Raw genomic sequence first — 19459 nt, forward strand, 5'->3', positions numbered from 1 at the left:
TTTTCTTTACAGCATAAAAATGAAAATAAAAATCAGTATGATTGTTTTGATTGTAAAATCTAAGTTTTTTTGTTTTTACGGTGTATTGCCACAGTTTTTTTTTTAAATCAGTTTTTATCAATAAGCCATTTTGCCATTTCCATTCTCAATTGCTCTGTTGATTGCTATTCTGAATGTTGCTGGGCTGGGTTTGGTTCTGGAATTGGAATTGTATTATTATGGTATCATTGTGCATTATTTTGTTGGACTGATTAATAAAAAAAAAATTAATAAAAAAAAAGTGTGTATTATTTTGTTGGACTGATTAATAAAAAAAAAGAAAAGAAAGTGTATTATTTTGTTGGACTGATTAATAAAAAAAACCCCAAAGAAATCAAAATTAAAACATTTTTATCGGTAAAAATATTTTTTTGAAGGAATAACTTGTTTTAAAATCGTGACTCAAGCAGATATATAAGTACTTATTTTGATTTGAACAAACATTTTTTTTTAGGAATGTAGGATAACATAATATTTGTTGCAATTTTAGATCAATTTTTTGATTGTAAAATCTAAGTTTTTTTGTTTTTACGGTGCATTGCCACAGTTTTTTTTTTTATCAGTTTTTATCAATAAACCATTTTGCCATTTCCATTCTCAATTGCTCTGTTGATTGCTATTCTGAAGGTTGCTGGGCTGAGTTTGGTTCTGGAATTGGAATTGTATTATTATGGTATCATTGTGCATTATTTTGTTGGACTGATTAATAAAAAAAAAATTAATAAAAAAAAAGTGTGTATTATTTTGTTGGACTGATTAATAAAAAAAAAGAAAAAAAAGTGTATTATTTTGTTGGACTGATTAATAAAAAAACCCCCAAAGAAATCAAAATTAAAACATTTTTATCGGTAAAAATATTTTTTTGAAGGAATAACTTGTTTTAAAATCGTGACTCAAGCAGATATCTAAGTACTTATTTTGATTTGAACAACATTTTTTTTTTAGGAATGTAGGATGACATAATATTTGTTGCAATTTTAGATCAATTTTTTGATTGTAAAATCTAAGTTTTTTTGTTTTTACGGTGTATTGCCACAGTTTTTTTTTTTTAATCAGTTTTTATCAATAAGCCATTTTGCCATTTCCATTCTCAATTGCTCTGTTGATTGCTATTCTGAATGTTGATGGGCTGAGTTTGGTTCTGGAATTGGAATTGTATTATTATGGTATCATTGTGTATTATCTTGTTGGACTGATTAATTAAAAAAAAGAAAAAAAAAGTGTATTATTTTGTTGGACTGATTAATAAAAAAAAAGAAAAGAAAGTGTATTATTTTGTTGGACTGATTAATAAAAAAAACCCCAAAGAAATCAAAATTAAAACATTTTTATCGGTAAAAATATTTTTTTGAAGGAATAACTTGTTTTAAAATCGTGACTCAAGCAGATATATAAGTACTTATTTTGATTTGAACAAACATTTTTTTTTAGGAATGTAGGATAACATAATATTTGTTGCAATTTTAGATCAATTTTTTGATTGTAAAATCTAAGTTTTTTTGTTTTTACGGTGCATTGCCACAGTTTTTTTTTTTATCAGTTTTTATCAATAAGCCATTTTGCCATTTCCATTCTCAATTGCTCTGTTGATTGCTATTCTGAAGGTTGCTGGGCTGAGTTTGGTTCTGGAATTGGAATTGTATTATTATGGTATCATTGTGCATTATTTTGTTGGACTGATTAATAAAAAAAAAATTAATAAAAAAAAAGTGTGTATTATTTTGTTGGACTGATTAATAAAAAAAAAGAAAAAAAAGTGTATTATTTTGTTGGACTGATTAATAAAAAAAACCCCAAAGAAATCAAAATTAAAACATTTTTATCGGTAAAAATATTTTTTTGAAGGAATAACTTGTTTTAAAATCGTGACTCAAGCAGATATCTAAGTACTTATTTTGATTTGAACAACATTTTTTTTTTAGGAATGTAGGATGACATAATATTTGTTGCAATTTTAGATCAATTTTTTGATTGTAAAATCTAAGTTTTTTTGTTTTTACGGTGTATTGCCACAGTTTTTTTTTTTAATCAGTTTTTATCAATAAGCCATTTTGCCATTTCCATTCTCAATTGCTCTGTTGATTGCTATTCTGAATGTTGCTGGGCTAGGTTTGGTTCTGGAATTGGAATTGTATTATTATGGTATCATTGTGTATTATCTTGTTGGACTGATTAATTAAAAAAAAGAAAAAAAAAGTGTATTATTTTGTTGGACTGATTAATTAAAAAAAAATCAAAATATCAAAATTAAAACATTTTTATCGTTAAAAATATTTTTTTGGAAGGAATAACTTGTTTTAAAATCGTGACTCAAGCAGATATCTAAGTACTTATTTTGATTTGAACAACATTTTTTTTTTAGGAATGTAGGATAACATAATATTTGTTGCAATTTTAGATCAATTTTTTGATTGTAAAATCTAAGTTATTTTGTTTTTACGGTGTATTGCCACAGTTTTTTTTTTTAAATCAGTTTTTATCAATAAGCCATTTTGCCATTTCCATTCTCAATTGCTCTGTTGATTGCTATTCTGAATGTTGCTGGGCTGGGTTTGGTTCTGGAATTGGAATTGTATTATTATGGTATCATTGTGTATTATCTTGTTGGACTGATTAATTAAAAAAAAGAAAAAAAAAGTGTATTATTTTGTTGGACTGATTAATTAAAAAAAAAATCAAAAAATCAAAATTAAAACATTTTTATCGTTAAAAATATTTTTTTGAAGGAATAACTTGTTTTAAAATCGTGACTCAAGCAGATATCTAAGTACTTATTTTGATTTGAACAAACATTTGTTTTTAGGAATGTAGGATAACATAATATTTGTTGCAATTTTAGATCAATTTTTTGATTGTAAAATCTAAGTTTTTTTGTTTTTACGGTGTATTGCCACAGTTTTTTTCTTTAATCAGTTTTTATCAATAAGCCATTTTGCCATTTCCATTCTCAATTGCTCTGTTGATTGCTATTCTGAATGTTGCTGGGCTGGGTTTGGTTCTGGAATTGGAATTGTATTATTATGGTATCATTGTGTATTATCTTGTTGGACTGATTAATTAAAAAAAAGAAAAAAAAAGTGTATTATTTTGTTGGACTGATTAATTTAAAAAAAATAATCAAAAAATCAAAATTAAAACATTTTTATCGTTAAAAATATTTTTTTGAAGGAATAACTTGTTTTAAAATCGTGACTTAAGCAGATATCTAAGTACTTATTTTGATTTGAACAAACATTTGTTTTTAGGAATGTAGGATAACATAATATTTGTTGCAATTTTAGATCAATTTTAAAAGATAAAAAAAATGGCATGCATTACATGTATTCTTTTTCTGTCAGTTGACTACATTTAGTAAGAAAATACACTTATTAATTAATTCCAAATGATGCAGCGGGCCAGATGTGGCCCCTGGGCCTTGACTTTGAAACTTGAGGCAGTCTGACGGAGTCTGTTCCGAGTGCTTGTTTCCCTGCCAAGTGTTTGAGTCGGTGCCGACTGGTATGCCAAACGGGCGCGACGCTCTATGGCACTGTTCATTTGTCCGTGACTCGGTACCCGGTAGCACAGGCGGAATTCGGTCCGTCACTCTAAAAGTACCAAATACATGTTACACAGTATTTGAACGACCCAAATTAACAACATTTTTTTGAAAACGTCACCAAGATTATTAGTGACACATGCGACGGCACACAACCTAGCTTGCACATTACCCAGGTCACCCTGGTGACATCATCACCCAGGTTGCTGTTTGTACTAGGGGATTACATTTCACCTAGGATTACACGACACACGTCTCTCGTTTGCATCCGGAAAAAAAAAAAAAAACGACAAAAAATGACGACCAAAAACACCAACACACACTACGTCTCTCCGCTGGCCTTCTTGTGGATTAACGCTGACATTAGAATTTTTTTTCGGGGTGAGGGGGAATCTGCAATTTCCAACTTTAACAGTCAAACAGTTCTTTAAAAAAACAATTAATAAAAAAAAAAAAAAAAAAACAGCTACAATTTTCATGGCGCTTTTTTGTCAGTGCAAGCAGCTGTCTTAGATATACTGTATTTCTGTATATATGTCAATATATACACAGCAGAGAGGAATGTTTGCATGTATGTGACATCATCATGGCATGCGCGTAATGCATGAGTATATTCTTACCACATTTACAAATTTGGGTGATGAAAATGGCAATAATCATAATAATAAATAATAGTCGTAAGTGACGGCGTCCATGCAAAGATCCTCGCCACGCACAGAGCTGCTTGCTACGGGGTAAGACGCTACACGCACACACGCGCTACCGGTGACCTGTGTGTGTGTTTGTAAGGCATCGGAACTGTCCTGGGGCCAGTAGGAAGGGGATTCATATGCCAACCCCCTCCGTTCGTCACAATTGACCTGACACGTGAAACGTGACAAATTGTGTGTGTGTGTGTGGAGGGAGGGTTGCACTATCCACATTCCGCCGCCAGATGGCAGCGGAGTGTTGAGTATCTTACAATGTGTTTGTGGAGTGGCACTCTCCACCATTTTCAGCAGACTGCATTGCCTCCCAGAAATGTGGCCGTATGATTCCCTTCCCTACCCGTACGTACTGTTGTAGTAGTGACGAGTGGGAGGAGTGCGGCGGCGTGTAGAAAAATGTAAGCGATGAGTACAAATGATATCTGCGCAGCGGACACAAAAGGACGATGACGAAAAAAGTACCGCCGTTGACTCTTTTCCTACTTTGGCAAAAAAAAAAAAAAAAAAAAATCGAATAAAGAAGTTTAGCCTTTAATGAGAGTGTTTTTGTAGTGTTCATCAAAGGCCTCTTTGCTCGCGTCCACTTCCACTGAAGCCCAAAGAAGCGAGCGCCTGGCTTAGATCTTCAAGATCATCCGTCTTTGGCTTCCTTCTGCGTCCTCGCTTCCTTTTTTTTTAAATATCATTTCTGTTTTTTTTTTTTTTTGTTGCTCCTCAGTGGCGAGTGTGAGCGTGTCGAAGATCACAGCACTGTGCAAAAAAACGAACGGAACAAAGCAAAACTTACCGAGTCCGTGAAAGGTTTTTTGTCTTCCACTGCGGCGGGAGGGGGACGGGGGGGGAAGGGTGGGGGGAACGGGTAAAAAGGAGAGCGCGGCGCCTCGGCGCTCAGGCGATTTCTTTTATTCTGCGCATGTAGTCGTGCAGTTCCTCGGGGTCCTGGAAGCCCATGTCCTGGCACACCCACTGGATGTCCTCCTCGTCGGCGACGGGGATGGAGTTGTAGGGCAGGTCCTCGGTGGGCAGCGTGGTGAAGGTGGTGAACTTGACCCGCTTGCGCTTGGACGTGGGCGAGCTGGCGTCCTCGCCGTTCTCCTTGGTGGAGCCGCCGGAGCTGCCGTCGCCGCGCCCGTGCACCTGGCTCTGCACGCTGGTCTGGGAGCTGCCGCTGCTGTGGTGGTCGCCGTGGCAGCAGGTCTGGACGCCCTCCAGGGGGTTGCCGGGGCTCTCCGCCTGCTGCGGCGAGAGGTCGCACTGCGCCCGCAGCGGCTGGCCGTTGCCCAGGAAGACCCAGTGGTGGGAGTGGTCCATGTTGGCCTGGCCTTCCGGAGGGATCCGCTTGTGGCGGTACTTGAGCACGAAGACGATGCAGTTGATGAGGAAGACCAAGATGGCGAGGCAGAAGACGCCCAGGAGGGCGTACATGCCGATCTCCAGGTCGGTCATGTTGCGACGCGAGTGTACAAAGTCCTCGTCCTCGTCCTCTTCTTCCTCGTCCATCTCAGTGGGCGGCTCCTGGTTGCTGATGGTGGGGAAGTTGGTGTAATCGATGGGAACGCTGGCGGGCTGCTCGTTGGACGTCTCGTAAATCCGCCCGCTTACGTTGGGATCCAGGATGGGACGGCGGGTAACGGGGGCCGACTCCGCCTCCCCCTCGGTGGTCACCTCCTCCTCGGAGTCGTCCTCCGGGCCGAAGCGGACTTTGACGTGGACGCCCGCCGAGGCGATGACGCTCTTGCGCTTGGTCTTCTGGCAGGCCTCGCCGATGGTCATCTCCACGCGCACCACCTCGCCGGAGCCCTCGCCTTCCGCCACCACCACGGGCCAACGCTGCTGGGGCTCCTGGGACACCGACGCCACCTTGTCGTCCAGCGAGGAGGCGTTGAAGTTGTAGTCTTTGGGATCGAAGTAAGTCAGCGTGGCGGCCGTGTTGTCGCTGAAGAACATCCAGACGGACAGACTGGCCTCCTGTCGGCGAAGGAAACACAACAAGATCAGATTGCGTTTAACTTCGATCAAAAATAAGACACACTTATCCTCTACAAATCTACTTTTCCTCACATTGGAGCTGCTAGTGCAAGAAACTGTGAAAACCCCACTCGAGATAGACGTAATGGAGACCCAATTTATTTGAGAGGAGACTGAGGGCAGTGAGAAAATCGCACTGGTTTGGAAAAAAAACACCTGCAAAACCAACGGCCCCGTTGAACGCATCAGTCGACACGCTAACAAAAAACAACACAAAATGAAGGTCTCAAAAGGAATTTTATCCAAGAGGAGACTGAGGGCGGCAGCGAGAAAATCGAGCCTTGAAGAAAAACTGCAAAAACCCTGCCACGTTGGAGGCGGTTGATAAGAGACAAGCTGACAAAACACAATATTAAGAAAACTGTGAAAACCCCACCGCGTTGAGCACGCGCGAACAAACTACAAAAATAGAGAACGAGGGCCCTATGACGGTAAGAAGATCATTTTTATAGAGAAAACAGTGAGAAAACAGAGCGCTACTAGCTTTAGCGTCTCACACTTTGACCGAATCGGCCCATAGCAGACACGCTAACAAACAAAAACAATGGAGAAGGGGAGACTGAGGGCAGCGAGAAAATCGCACAAGTTAGGAAAAACCTGCAAAACCTCCGCCTCTTTGAACGCGTCAGTCAATGGGAGACACGCTAACTGAAGACAACATTGGAGAAAAATGAGGGTCTCTAGAGCAATTGTATCCAAGAGGAGACTGAGGGCAGCGAGAAAATCGCATAAGTTAGAAAAAAAATGCAAAATCTTCGCCGCTTTGAACGCATCAGTCAATGGGAGACACGCTAAACAAAGACAACATTGGGGAAAAATGAGGGTCTCTAGAACAATTTTATCCAAAAGGAGACTAAGGGCAGCGAGAAAATCGCATAATTTAGAAAAAAAAACTGCAAAACCTCCGCCGCTTTGAACGCATCAGTCAATGGGAGACACGCTAACCAAAGACAACATTGGAGAAAAATTTTGTGTCTCCAGAGCAATTGTATCCAAGCGGAGACTGAGGGCAGCGAGAAAATCGCATAAGTTAGAAAAAAATGCAAAACCTTCGCCCCTTTGAACGCATCAGTCAATGGGAGACACGCTAAGCAAAGACAACATTGGAGAAAAATTAGGGTCTCTAGATCAATTTTATCCAACAGGAAACTGAGACCAGCGAGAAAATTGCACAAGATAGAAAAAAAATACAAAACCTCTGCCCCTTTGAACGCATCAATCGATGGGAGACACGCTAACCAAAGACAACATTGGAGAAAAATTAGGGTATCTAGAACAATTTTATCCAAGAGTACACTGAGGGCAGCGAGAAAATCGCACAGGTTAGAAAAAACCTGCAAAACCCCTGCCCCTTTGAACGCATCAGTCGATGGGAGACACGCTAACCAAAGACAACATTGGAGAAAAATTAGTGTCTCTAGAGCAATTGTATCCAAGAGGAGACTGAGGGCAGCGAGAAAATCGCATGAGTTAGAAAAAAAATGCAAAACCTCCGCCTCTTTGAACGCATCAGTCAATGGGAGACACGCTAACCAAAGACAACATTGGAGAAAAATTAGGGTATCTAGAACAATTTTATCCAAGAGTACACTGAGGGCAGCGAGAAAATCACACAGGTTAGAAAAAACCTGCAAAACCCCTGCCCCTTTGAACGCATCAGTCGATGGGAGACACGCTAACCAAAGACAACATTGGAGAAAAATTAGTGTCTCTAGAGCAATTGTATCCTAGAGGAGACTGAGGGCAGCGAGAAAATCGCATGAGTTAGAAAAAAAATGCAAAACCTCCGCCTCTTTGAACGCATCAGTCAATGGGAGACACGCTAACCAAAGACAACATTGGAGAAAAATGAGGGTCTCTAGATCAATTTTATCCAAAAGGAGACTGCGAGCAGCGAGAAAATCACACAAGATAGAAAAAAACTGCAAAACCTCCGCCCCTTTGAACGCATCAGTCTATGGGAGACACGCTAAGCAAAGACAATATTGTAGAAAAATTAGGATATTTAGAACAATTGTATCCAAGAGTAGACTGAGGGCAGCAAAAAAAATCGCACAAGTTAGAAAAAACCTGCAAAACCTCCGCCTCTTTGACACATCAGTCGATGGGAGACACGCTAACCAAAGACAACATTGGAGAAAAATTTGTGTCTCTAGAGCAATTGTATCCAAGAGGAGACTGAGGGCAGCGAGAAAATCGCATAAGTGAGAAAAAAAAACGCAAAACCTTCGCCCCTTTGAACGCATCAGTCGATGGGAGACACGCTAACCAAAGACAACATTGGAGAAAAATGTGTGTCTCTAGAGCAATTGTATCCAAAAGGAGACTAAAGGCGGCGAGAAAATCGCATAAGTTAGAAAAAAACCTGCAACACCTCCGCCCCTTTGAACGCATCAGTCAATGGGAGACACACTAACCAAAGACAACATTGGAGAAAAATGAGGGTCTCTAGAGCAATTTTATCCAAAAGGAGACTGAGGGCAGCAAGAAAATCACATAATTTAGAAAAAAAAACTGTATAACCTCCGCCGCTTTGAACGCATCAGTCGATGGGAGACACGCTAACCAAAGACAACATTGAAGAAAAATTTGTGTCTCTAGAGCAATTGTATCCAAGCGGAGACTGAGGGCAGCGAGAAAATGGCATAAGTTAGAAAAAAAATGCAAAACCTTCGCCCCTTTGAACGCATCAGTCGATGGGAGACACGCTAACCAAAGACAACATTGGAGAAAAATTTGTGTCTCTAGAGCAATTGTATCCAAGCGGAGACTGAGGGCAGCGAGAAAATGGCATAAGTTAGAAAAAAAATGCAAAACCTTCGCCCCTTTGAACGCATCAGTCAATGGGAGACACGCTAAGCAAAGACAACATTGGAGAAAAATTGGGGTCTCTACATCAATTTTATCCAAAAGGAGACAGAGCAGCGAGAAAATCGAACAAGATAGAAAAAAACTGCAACACTTCTGACTGTTTAAACGCATCAAACGATGGGAGACACGCTAACCAAAGACAACATTGGAGAAAAATTAGGGTCTCTAGAGCAATTTTATCCAAAAGGAGACTGAGGGCAGCGAGAAAATCGCATAAGTAAGAAAAAAATGCAACACCTCCGCCCCTTTGAACGCATCAGTCAATGAGAGACACGCTAACCAAAGACAACATTGGAGAAAAATTAGTGTCTCCAGAGGACCTTTATACAAGAGGAGACTGAGGGCAGCGAGAAAATTGCATGAGTTAGAAAAAAAAATGCAAAACCTTAGCCCCTTTGAACGCATTAATCGATGGGAGACACGCTAACCAAAGACAACATTGGAGAAAAATTAGGATTTTTAGAACAATTTTATCCAAGAGTAGACTGAGGGCAGCAAGAAAATCGCACAAGTTAGAAAAAACCTGCAAAACCTCCGCCTCTTTGACACATCGGTCGATGGGAGACACGTTAACCAAAGACAACATTGGAGAAAAATTTGTGCTTCTAGAGCAATTGTATCCAAGCGGACACTGAGGGCAGCGAGAAAATCGCATAAGTTAGAAAAAAAATGCAAGACCTTCGCCCCTTTGAACGCATTAGTCAATGGGAGACACGCTAACCAAAGACAACATTGGAGAAAAATGAGGGTCTCTAGATCAATTTTATCCAAAAGGAGACTGCGAGCAGCGAGAAAATCACACAAGATAGAAAAAAACTGCAAAACCTCCGCCCCTTTGAACGCATCAATCTATGGGAGACACGCTAACCAAAGACAATATTGTAGAAAAATTAGGATATTTAGAACAATTGTATCCAAGAGTAGACTGAGGGCAGCGAGAAAATTGCATAAGTTAGAAAAAAAATGCAAAACCTTCGCCCCTTTGAACGCATCAGTCGATGGGAGACACGCTAACCAAAGACAACATTGGAGAAAAATTTGTGTCTCTAGAGCAATTGTATCCAAGAGGAGACTGAGGGCAGCGAGAAAATCACGTAAGTTAGAAAAAAAATGCAACACCTCCGCCCCTTTGAACGCATCAGTCAATGGGAGACACGCTAACCAAAGACAACATTGGAGAAAAATTAGGGTCTCTAGATCAATTTTATCCAAAAGGAAACTGAGACCAGCGAGAAAATTGCACAAGATAGAAAAAAAATACAAAACCTCTGCCCCTTTGAACGCATCAGTCGATGGGAGACACGCTAACCAAAGACAACATTGGAGAAAAATTCGGGTATCTAGGACAATTTTATCCAAGAGTACACTGAGGGCAGCGAGAAAATCGCACAGGTTAGAAAAAACCTGCAAAACCTCTCTCTGCCCCTTTGAACGCATCAGTCGATGGGAGACACGCTAACCAAAGACAACATTGGAGAAAAATTTGGGTCTCTAGAGCAATTGTATCCAAGAGGAGACTGAGGGCAGCGAGAAAATCGCATGAGTTAGAAAAAAAATGCAAAACCTCCGCCCCTTTGAACGCATCAGTCAATGGGAGACACACTAACCAAAGACAACATTGGAGAAAAATGAGGGTCTCTAGATCAATTTTATCCAAAAGGAGACTGCGAGCAGCGAAAAAATCACACAAGATGGAAAAAAACTGCAAAACCTCTGCCCCTTTGAACGCATCAATCTATGAGAGACACGCTAACCAAAGACAACATTGGAGAAAAATTAGGATATTTAGAACAATTTTATCCAAGAGTAGACTGAGGGCTGCAAAAAAAAAATCGCACAAGTTAGAAAAAACCTGCAAAACCTCCGCCTCTTTGACACATCGGTCGATGGGAGACACGCTAACCAAAGACAACATTGGAGAAAAATTAGTGTCTCTAGAGCAATTGTATCCAAGCGGACACTGAGGGCAGCGAGAAAATCGCATAAGTTAGAAAAAAAATGCAAGACCTTCGCCCCTTTGAACGCATCAGTCAATGGGAGACACACTAACCAAAGACAACATTGGAGAAAAATGAGGGTCTCTCGAGCAATTTTATCCAAAAGGAGACTGAGGGCAGCGAGAAACTCGCATAAGTTAAAAATAAAATGCAACACCTCCGCCCTTTTGAACGCATCAGTCAATGGGAAACACACTAACTAAAGACAACATTGGGGAAACATTTGTGTCTCTAGAACAATTTTATCCAAGAGGAGACTGAGGGCAGCGAGAAAATCGCGTAAGTTTACCATTTCTGATCAGATACCAGAAATGGTACCTGCTAGTACCTGATTGAGTCAGTGGAAAAGTTCCAAAGGTCCCAAGCACCGGAAAAGTTTCTCATCAAAGGAACGTCAAGGAGTTGTTCCGGAATTAAGCGGCGAAACCCCCAAACTGTTCCCACTCTAATCCCGTCTCCATCCTCACAAAAGGTTAGGCCGACGTGGCGCGTTACCGTGGCGACACGTGTCGAAAAGCAAGCCGCCTTCATGACGGCAAAGCGACGAGCTGAACCGCACGTTACCTTTGCCGACGTTCACTCGCTGGCAGGTCGACGACACGCTTTGAATCTTACACGGCGCGTGGCACCATGACACGCCACTTGTGGGGAGGCTCGCCGGGGCGACATGAAGGTCTGACAAGGGGGAGTGGGGGGGGGGGTTTGACAGCGACAAAACAACACGTGTTCTCGGCGGGGAACACGGACGCATGGCAGCTGGTTTTTGATATCAGAGGAGCTGATGTTGTTCCCCACACCTGGATTGTGTTCGACATCTGCTTCCTCGGAGAAACCATCGCGACATTCTCGGGAAAATCAATTTTGATGGCATTTTTTATTCCGTGAATACGACTGTCTCATAAATGATTTTTCCCCATAAAACGTAAACTTTATTCTGGCAATATTGTCACTTTTTTTTTTTTTTATATTTTTTTGTTTCATACTGTTACGATTTTGTTTACATAAAGTTACAAGGTTTGCATTTTTGTTTTTATTCTTCTACAAAAATTCTGTTAAGTCAGCATGTTTTCCTTTAAGTCTTGCCTTCCTGGCTCTTCACGAACGAACAAGAGGGTGAATAAATGAATATATGTATTTTTAAAGACTCTTGTTTAATATTTGTACTTTATTTACATATGTATACACATTTTTAGAACTTCATATATCAGAATATTCACATTTTTCCTCTTGGTATACACATCTTTTTTTCTATCCCCTCTTTTAAGAAATGTATAATTTGTTTTTTACTCTCATAAAATTGAAGTTTAATTACATGTTTATTTTGGTAATATGATTACATTTTTTTAAAATATTTATTATTTTAAATATTATTTTGAATGTTTTTCCTAAATTCCCCATTCTATTTTTCTCTCGATATTACAACTTTATTCTTGCAATATTGTGACTTCCTGATGTTTTTTTTGTTAAAATTAAGTCCCATAATACAACTTTGTCTCTAACTGTTATGCTGTTGTCCACATTGGATTACAGGTCTGACTTCTTCACATGGTGCACTTTTCTTCATAAAATTAAGACCTTATTTCTGTAAAATTAATGTCTTTCTTGTAATATTACTTTAAAAAATATTATTATGCCAAGATTTTGATCAGTCAGCATGTATTAGACTTAGACTTCCTTTTTATTGTCATTCAAATTTGAACTTTACAGCACAGATAAGAACGAAATTTCGTGACATAAGCTCATGGTAGTGCAGGATAAAAAAGCAATAAAAGGTGCATACATAAGTAAATAAATATATATAAATAATATATATATATATAATATATATATATAAAATAAATAAATATATATAAATATATATATAAATAAATAAATATATATAAATATATATATAAATAAATAAATAGTACAGATAAATATATTGCACTTTTTCACATGCGTCCACGTTTATGGATGTATGTTATATTGTCTTTTTTATTCCAGCGAGTTAATCCATTTTGGGGGGAGTTGAGGGGATAATTTAATTATAATTGCTCCTCTCGCTATGACTTTGCTTTCCGATCAAGTCCTGCCTTCCTGCACTCTCATCGGCTGACTCTTAATGGACAAAATAGATTTTATTCTAGTGAGCGTAAATAAATTAATATATATTATTAAAAACGCTGTAGCTATGTTATACATTATAATATAAAAAGCATTTCTTACTGTGTTAAACAACTTTTTTTCTATCCTTTTATATAATAAAACTATGATTTATTTATTCATTTATTTATGAATTATATACGCTCATAACATTTTCGTTCCAATTAATTTCGGTAATACGATAACATTTTTTAAAATAATTTTAACAAATTAATTAATATTATTTCAAATGTTCGTATTATTTTGGCAATACTGTTTTTCCTAAATTCAAACAACTTTACTCTTGCAATTTAACAAATTCTTATGTCCTCCTTTTTTGTTGTAATAGTATTTCTCATAGTACAACCTCTTGTACGGTTCTAATTTCATTTTTTTTTTTACATTTTCTTGTAAAAAAAAAAACTAGGGCTGTCAAAGTTGACGCGATAACGCGTTAATTATAGGTTCCTTCAACGGCGATCATTTTTTGAACGTGCAATTAACGTCCTGACTCCTTTATGACCCTCGGCCCGTTCCGTCGATTGAGGAAATGCATCCAGTTACTGTGGAGTAGAGATGCGCGGATAGGCAATTATTTCATCCGCAACCGCATCAGAAAGTCGTCAACCATCCTCCATCCACCCGATGTAACATTTGATCAGAACCGCATCCGCCCGCACCCGCCCGTTGTTATATATCTAATATAGACGATGCAAGGCATTAGTGAGGTTATAAAGCTTTTGCCTGTTAAAGAAAGGAGACTGATCCAATGCAGTGCAGACATTCGCGTGCCACGCTGTCACGACCCAGACGCACACCAGTGTGCAATCATATGGGAGCCGCGCTGAGCGCACCTCCAAGCGCGTCTCGCTGCCGGCGACGGCCGCGTATGAGCCCGACGCTCCAGCGCCATCCATTTTCAGGGCTAGTTGATTCGGCAGGTGGGTTGTTACACACCCCTTAGCGGGTTCCGACTTCCATGGCCACCGTCCAGCTGCTGTCTATATCAACCAGGGTGAGCCCCACCCCTTTCGTGAGCGCACTGCGCGCGGAGTGACCCCTGTTACGCGCCCCCGGCAATGGGGGTGGCGGGCAGGTAAGCTGCGCGGGCGGAGCGCGCGGAGTGACCCCTGTTACGAGCCCCCGGCCACGGGGGTGGCGGGCAGGTAAGCTGCTTACCTGCTGCGCGTGACGCCGGCCGCGGCGAAGGCGGACGAGGCGGGGTGTCGGTGCGGTGGGCGCGGTGGTGACCCTGGACGTGCGTCGGGCCCTTCTCGCGGATCGCCTCAGCTACGGCTCCCGGTGGGGCCCTCTCGGGGGAAGGGGCCTCGGTCCCGGACCCCGGCGAGGCGTCCCTTCTCCGCTCCGTAAAAGTGTCCATCTCTTTTTTTTTTTCTCTTCTGTTGTGGCATATGCTGCAGGTGCCTGCTCGTTTTTCGTATGTGGGTAACAACATTTAACTATGTATATATATTTCCGAATTGGTTTAACTGCCACCCGCCTGAATCTATTTAAAATCTATTTTTTTTTTATTTCAACCACCCGACCCGACCCGACCCGCGGATAAAATCTAATTTTTTTTAATTTCATCCGCCCGATCCGCGGATAATCCGCGGACTCCGCGAATGTGCCCGCAAACCGCGCATCTCTACTGTGGAGTCACAATCGGGACCATAGCGAAGAGAAATGCACAAACCAGGCGGCACATTATAGAAGCTCCAGGTCCAAAGCCATGACGAGTTGTTCTAAGGACTTTGCCCCTTGTAGAGAGGAGGGGCTTCACCTCCGTGTTTATATTACACTTGAGCATTAATAAAAGAAAATGTAGATTGTTACTCAATCTGCTTTATTAAGACAGAATAAAAGCTCAGTAGAAAAAAAAATGACAGTAGCGAGGAAGTCTAAAGTCACTTTAATCGGAGACTTTTGTCAAAAAATGTCAAGTCTTTTCTCATACCAATCACTTACCTTCGGCTTCACAATAATAGTGCTGTGCATCACATCCGGTCTAACCAACAAAACAACAAAAATAGTCTTACAATACGATCATGCTTTGTCAAAGATGTTTTGTAATGTTAATCTGTGATATTTCGACCTAAATACATGTTTTCTGGCAGATTGAAATAAAGTGCATTGTCAGTCAGCCTTTTATTATGTTCCCAAATAGCATTGTCGACTTAAATGGACAGAAGCGAGACACACACAAACACACAACGGCTCCTTCAACACTTTCTCATCCCCTTCTTTGCTACCACTGAGAATATGTCTAATACTGCAGGCATGCCTGCCACTGCCCTCTGCAGCCCACATTGGGTAATTACAGTTCACTACACGATACAGGATATTCTTTAAAAAACCTGTTCTGATTGATAGTCCGCAATTACAGAATGTTTAACAGGCTGAATGTTACATTTCATTAATAAATAGAGAAGGTTAAGACATTGTCATGCAGCAAAACAAATATGATTTACTTGTACAACACGCAGTGTACAGCATATCAGAAGCATTTTTTCAGGTAAAAATATCACATTAGACATTACCAAACATCTTTGACGATCAAATCATGATCGTAACAATCCACATTTTGTGTTATTAATGCGTGAAACTGGTATCTATGTCATGTCTGTGTGATCATGTTTTGTTTTAGTAATGTTCGGTTAAAATTTTGGACTTTTTGTGCACTTTTGTTTTGTTTTGTCACCATAGCAACCATTAGTTTCACCTGTCACGTCACGCACCTGTTCCACGTTTGGACTCATTGTGCACTCTTGTCACCATAGCAACTATTAGTTTTCACCTGTCACGTCACGCACCTGTTTCACGTTTCGAGTCACGCACCTGCTTTCACTAATCATGTCCATAGTATTTAAGTTCATTCATTTTCTGTTGTTCGTTCTGACGACATCACCACATTTATGCTCCTGCACACTCTCCACACCCTGATGACCCTTGCTACTCTTTTTTTCATGCCGGTTCCATGCCAAGTAAGTTTTTGTTTGTTAAGCCACAGTTAGTGTTTTGTTTAATTGTTCATAGTTTCTGCCAATGTGCAAGTTTTGTGTTTAAAGTCTAGTTTTATTCTCCGCCACTGTGCGCGCCTTTTGTTTATTCCTTTTTTGATAGTTTAAAATAAATCATGTACCCACCTTCAAGCCTTGACCAGTCCAGTTCATTTGCACCACGGGAGAACAAACCAAGCCAAAGTCCAAGTCATGAGAATCTAAACATGAAAGTGTAGCTCCTCCTCTGAATGCAAGTGTTCCTACAGCAGGAATACACATCTGTATTCCTACAAAATCCAAAATCAGGCAAGACACCAACAGACTGCGGGTATTTTTTTAAATTCTCTTTGAAAGTGTATTTATGTCCTTTTTGTGTCGAGCTGTTTAAAAAGGCATACTGTTAAAAAAAAAAAAAAAAAAAAAAAAGTTTATTAAAGCAAACTAATTGTCCAGTCATGGGATTAAAACTTGAAAACGATCTGTCTAGGGTACACTAATTAATGATGAAAAATATTTATCTGCGATTAATCACGATTAAATTTGAGTTAACTATGAACAAATCGTGACAAAATATTTTAATCGTTTGTACGGCCCTAAAAAAACAACAATTTGATCTCCTTTTCCTCACAAAAGTAGGACTTTATTTTTGCCGAGATTCTGTTAAGTCAGCATTTATTACTCCTGTGGCTGTAACTTGGGTTTCTGCTTCAGGTGTTTTTCTTTTTTTTTTTTTTATTGGAAGGTCACAGTCAAAGTTTAACAGGATTAACAAATAAGCCAATATTTAATGTAAAACATTTTAAATGTTGGGAAAATAACATTTGAATATTCTAATCTTTTATGGAGGGAAAAAAATTCTAATGTCAGAGAATAAGTCATTCTTAGTTGTCATACTTTCTGGTGAATAGTGTACTTGAAAACAATCCAACCATGACAGCATCAAACATTGTTCAATCATGGTGCACGTCAAGAAAAACCAACAAAGCTTGCTTCCTGTCAGTCATCCCCCATACCTGTTTGGGAGCGGTGAGAGTCTGCAGACCCGTCGCCTTGGCAACCATGGTGTGGCTGTTGCCCGGGCTGGGCTGCAGCGTCAGGGTCAGGCCCGAAACGGCGTGGACGCGGAGCTCGGTGATGGAAACCTTGTCGTCCGTGACAGAGAAGGCCGTCTGTCCCAGCACGGCGTCCACAGCCAGCGGAGAGTCCACCTGTAGGAGGGGAGGACATAAAAAGAAAAGCAGGCGCTTTTATTGTCTCTCCACATGAGGAACGCAGCGTGGGCGCAGAGATGGACAACAGCTTTATTGTCTACTGTGAAGCTCATAAAGCCTGTGAGCATTTTGGATTAAAGACTATTTTTGTTGTCGTTCATCCGCGTGTCAACACTCTGTCTATCATAGCGAGGAGCAAACAACAAGAGAAAGGTGCAGTCAGAAGAAACCATTTCCAGAAAGGAGCTGTCACACCTGTCTCCGCACAAACTGAGACGGCTGACGGCCACGTGGAACTTTTGACACCACCAGCTAACCTTTTTCACCCTATGAAACAATATTTTTGCCATACACATGGTCTTTTTTTTTTTGCTCGTACAGGTTATCATGCATTTATTCTTGTAAAAGTGCAACATTTTTCTTGACATTTAACTTAATTCTTTAAAAAATGCTGTATATATAAATAATAAATATAAATTATTGCTTGTTAATATTACTATAATATTTAGGTTTTTTCCTCAAAAATATATATTTTTTTTCATCACGTAATTACAGCTTTTGTGTCATAATTTTAATGGAGAAATTCTGAATGTAATTTCCAGATATTAGACCTCATAATACAGTAATAAAAGTATGGATTTTTTTCTGAGTCATATATGTTACTACGTTGTAATATTACACCCTTTTTTGCCCATAAAATTAAAACCTTTCATTGTGACGTTTTTTTCCTCGTAATATGATGGCTTTAAAAAAGACAAATCACAAATATTTTACTCTACTAATATTATTTCTGTAATCTTATAAATTTCACACCATTTCTGTTAATTATACAACTTTTCCTCAAAATTTGACATCCTTTATTCTCATAATATTTTCAACTTTTATTTTTGCAAAATGGCTTTTTCTGGCGATACTACAAGTATAATATGGCAATATTTTAGAAATTGGTAAAAAATATATATATATTTTTTCTCTTCTATAACTTTAGCAATATCATGTTTTTTATTTTTATAATACAACCAATTTACTCTCACAAAACAGCAACTTATTTCTGTTAATTATACAACTTTTCCTCAAAATTTGACATCCTTTATTCTCATAATATTTTCAACTTTTATTTTTGCATATTGGCTTTTTCTGGCGATACTTCAAGTATAATATGGCAATATATTAGAAATGGGTAAAAAATATATTTTTTCACTTCTATAACTTTAGCAATATCATGTTTTTTTATTTTTTATAATACAACCAATTTACTCTCACAAAACAGTGACTTATTTCTGTTAATTATACAACTTTTCCTCAAAATTTTACATCCTTTATTCTCATATTTTCAACTTTTATTTTTGCAAAATGGCTTTTTCTGGCGATACTACAAGTACATTATGGCAATATATTAGAAATTGGTAAAAAATATACTTTTTCTCCTCTATAACTTTAGCAATATCATGTTTTTTAATTTTTATAATACAACCAATTTACTCTCACAAAACAGCGACTTATTTCTGTTAATTATACAACTTTTCCTCAAAATTTGACATCCTTTATTCTCATAATATTTTCAACTTTTATTTTTGCAAAATGGCTTTTTCTGGCGAAACTACAAGTATAATATGGCAATAAATTAGAAATTGGTAAAAAATATATTTTTTCTCTTCAATAACTTTAGCAATATCATGTTTTTAATTTTCATAATACAACCAATTTACTCTCACAAAACAGCGACTTATTTCTGTTAATTATACAACTTTTCCTCAAAATTTGACATCCTTTATTCTCATAATATTTTCAACTTTTATTTTTGCAAAATGGCTTTTTCTGGCGATACTACAAGTATAATATGGCAATATATTAGAAATGGGTAAAAAATATATTTTTTCTCTTCTATAACTTTAGCAATATCATGTTTTTTTAATTTTTATAATACAACTAATTTACTCTCACA

The 19459-nt window shown here is 38.7% G+C and overlaps 1 protein-coding gene across 2 annotated transcripts in view; it reads right to left on the minus strand.

The window, feature by feature from the left end:
* Nucleotides 1–2349: 2349 nt before the first annotated feature.
* Nucleotides 2350–19459, minus strand: part of tmem132e (transmembrane protein 132E) — a 1169142-nt gene continuing 1152032 nt past the window's right edge. For both annotated transcript variants that reach the window (XM_061962728.2, XM_061962727.2), the window contains exons 8-9: nt 17317–17511; nt 2350–6252 (exon numbers count right to left, since the gene is read on the minus strand). In XM_061962728.2, coding sequence (XP_061818712.2) covers nt 5173–6252; nt 17317–17511 — 1275 coding nt within the window. In that variant the 3' untranslated portion in view covers nt 2350–5172. The remainder of the gene's footprint in view (nt 6253–17316; nt 17512–19459) is intronic.

The sequence above is a fragment of the Nerophis lumbriciformis genome, linkage group LG09 (assembly GCF_033978685.3).
Source record: "Nerophis lumbriciformis linkage group LG09, RoL_Nlum_v2.1, whole genome shotgun sequence".
Taxonomy (NCBI): Eukaryota; Metazoa; Chordata; class Actinopteri; order Syngnathiformes; family Syngnathidae; genus Nerophis; species Nerophis lumbriciformis.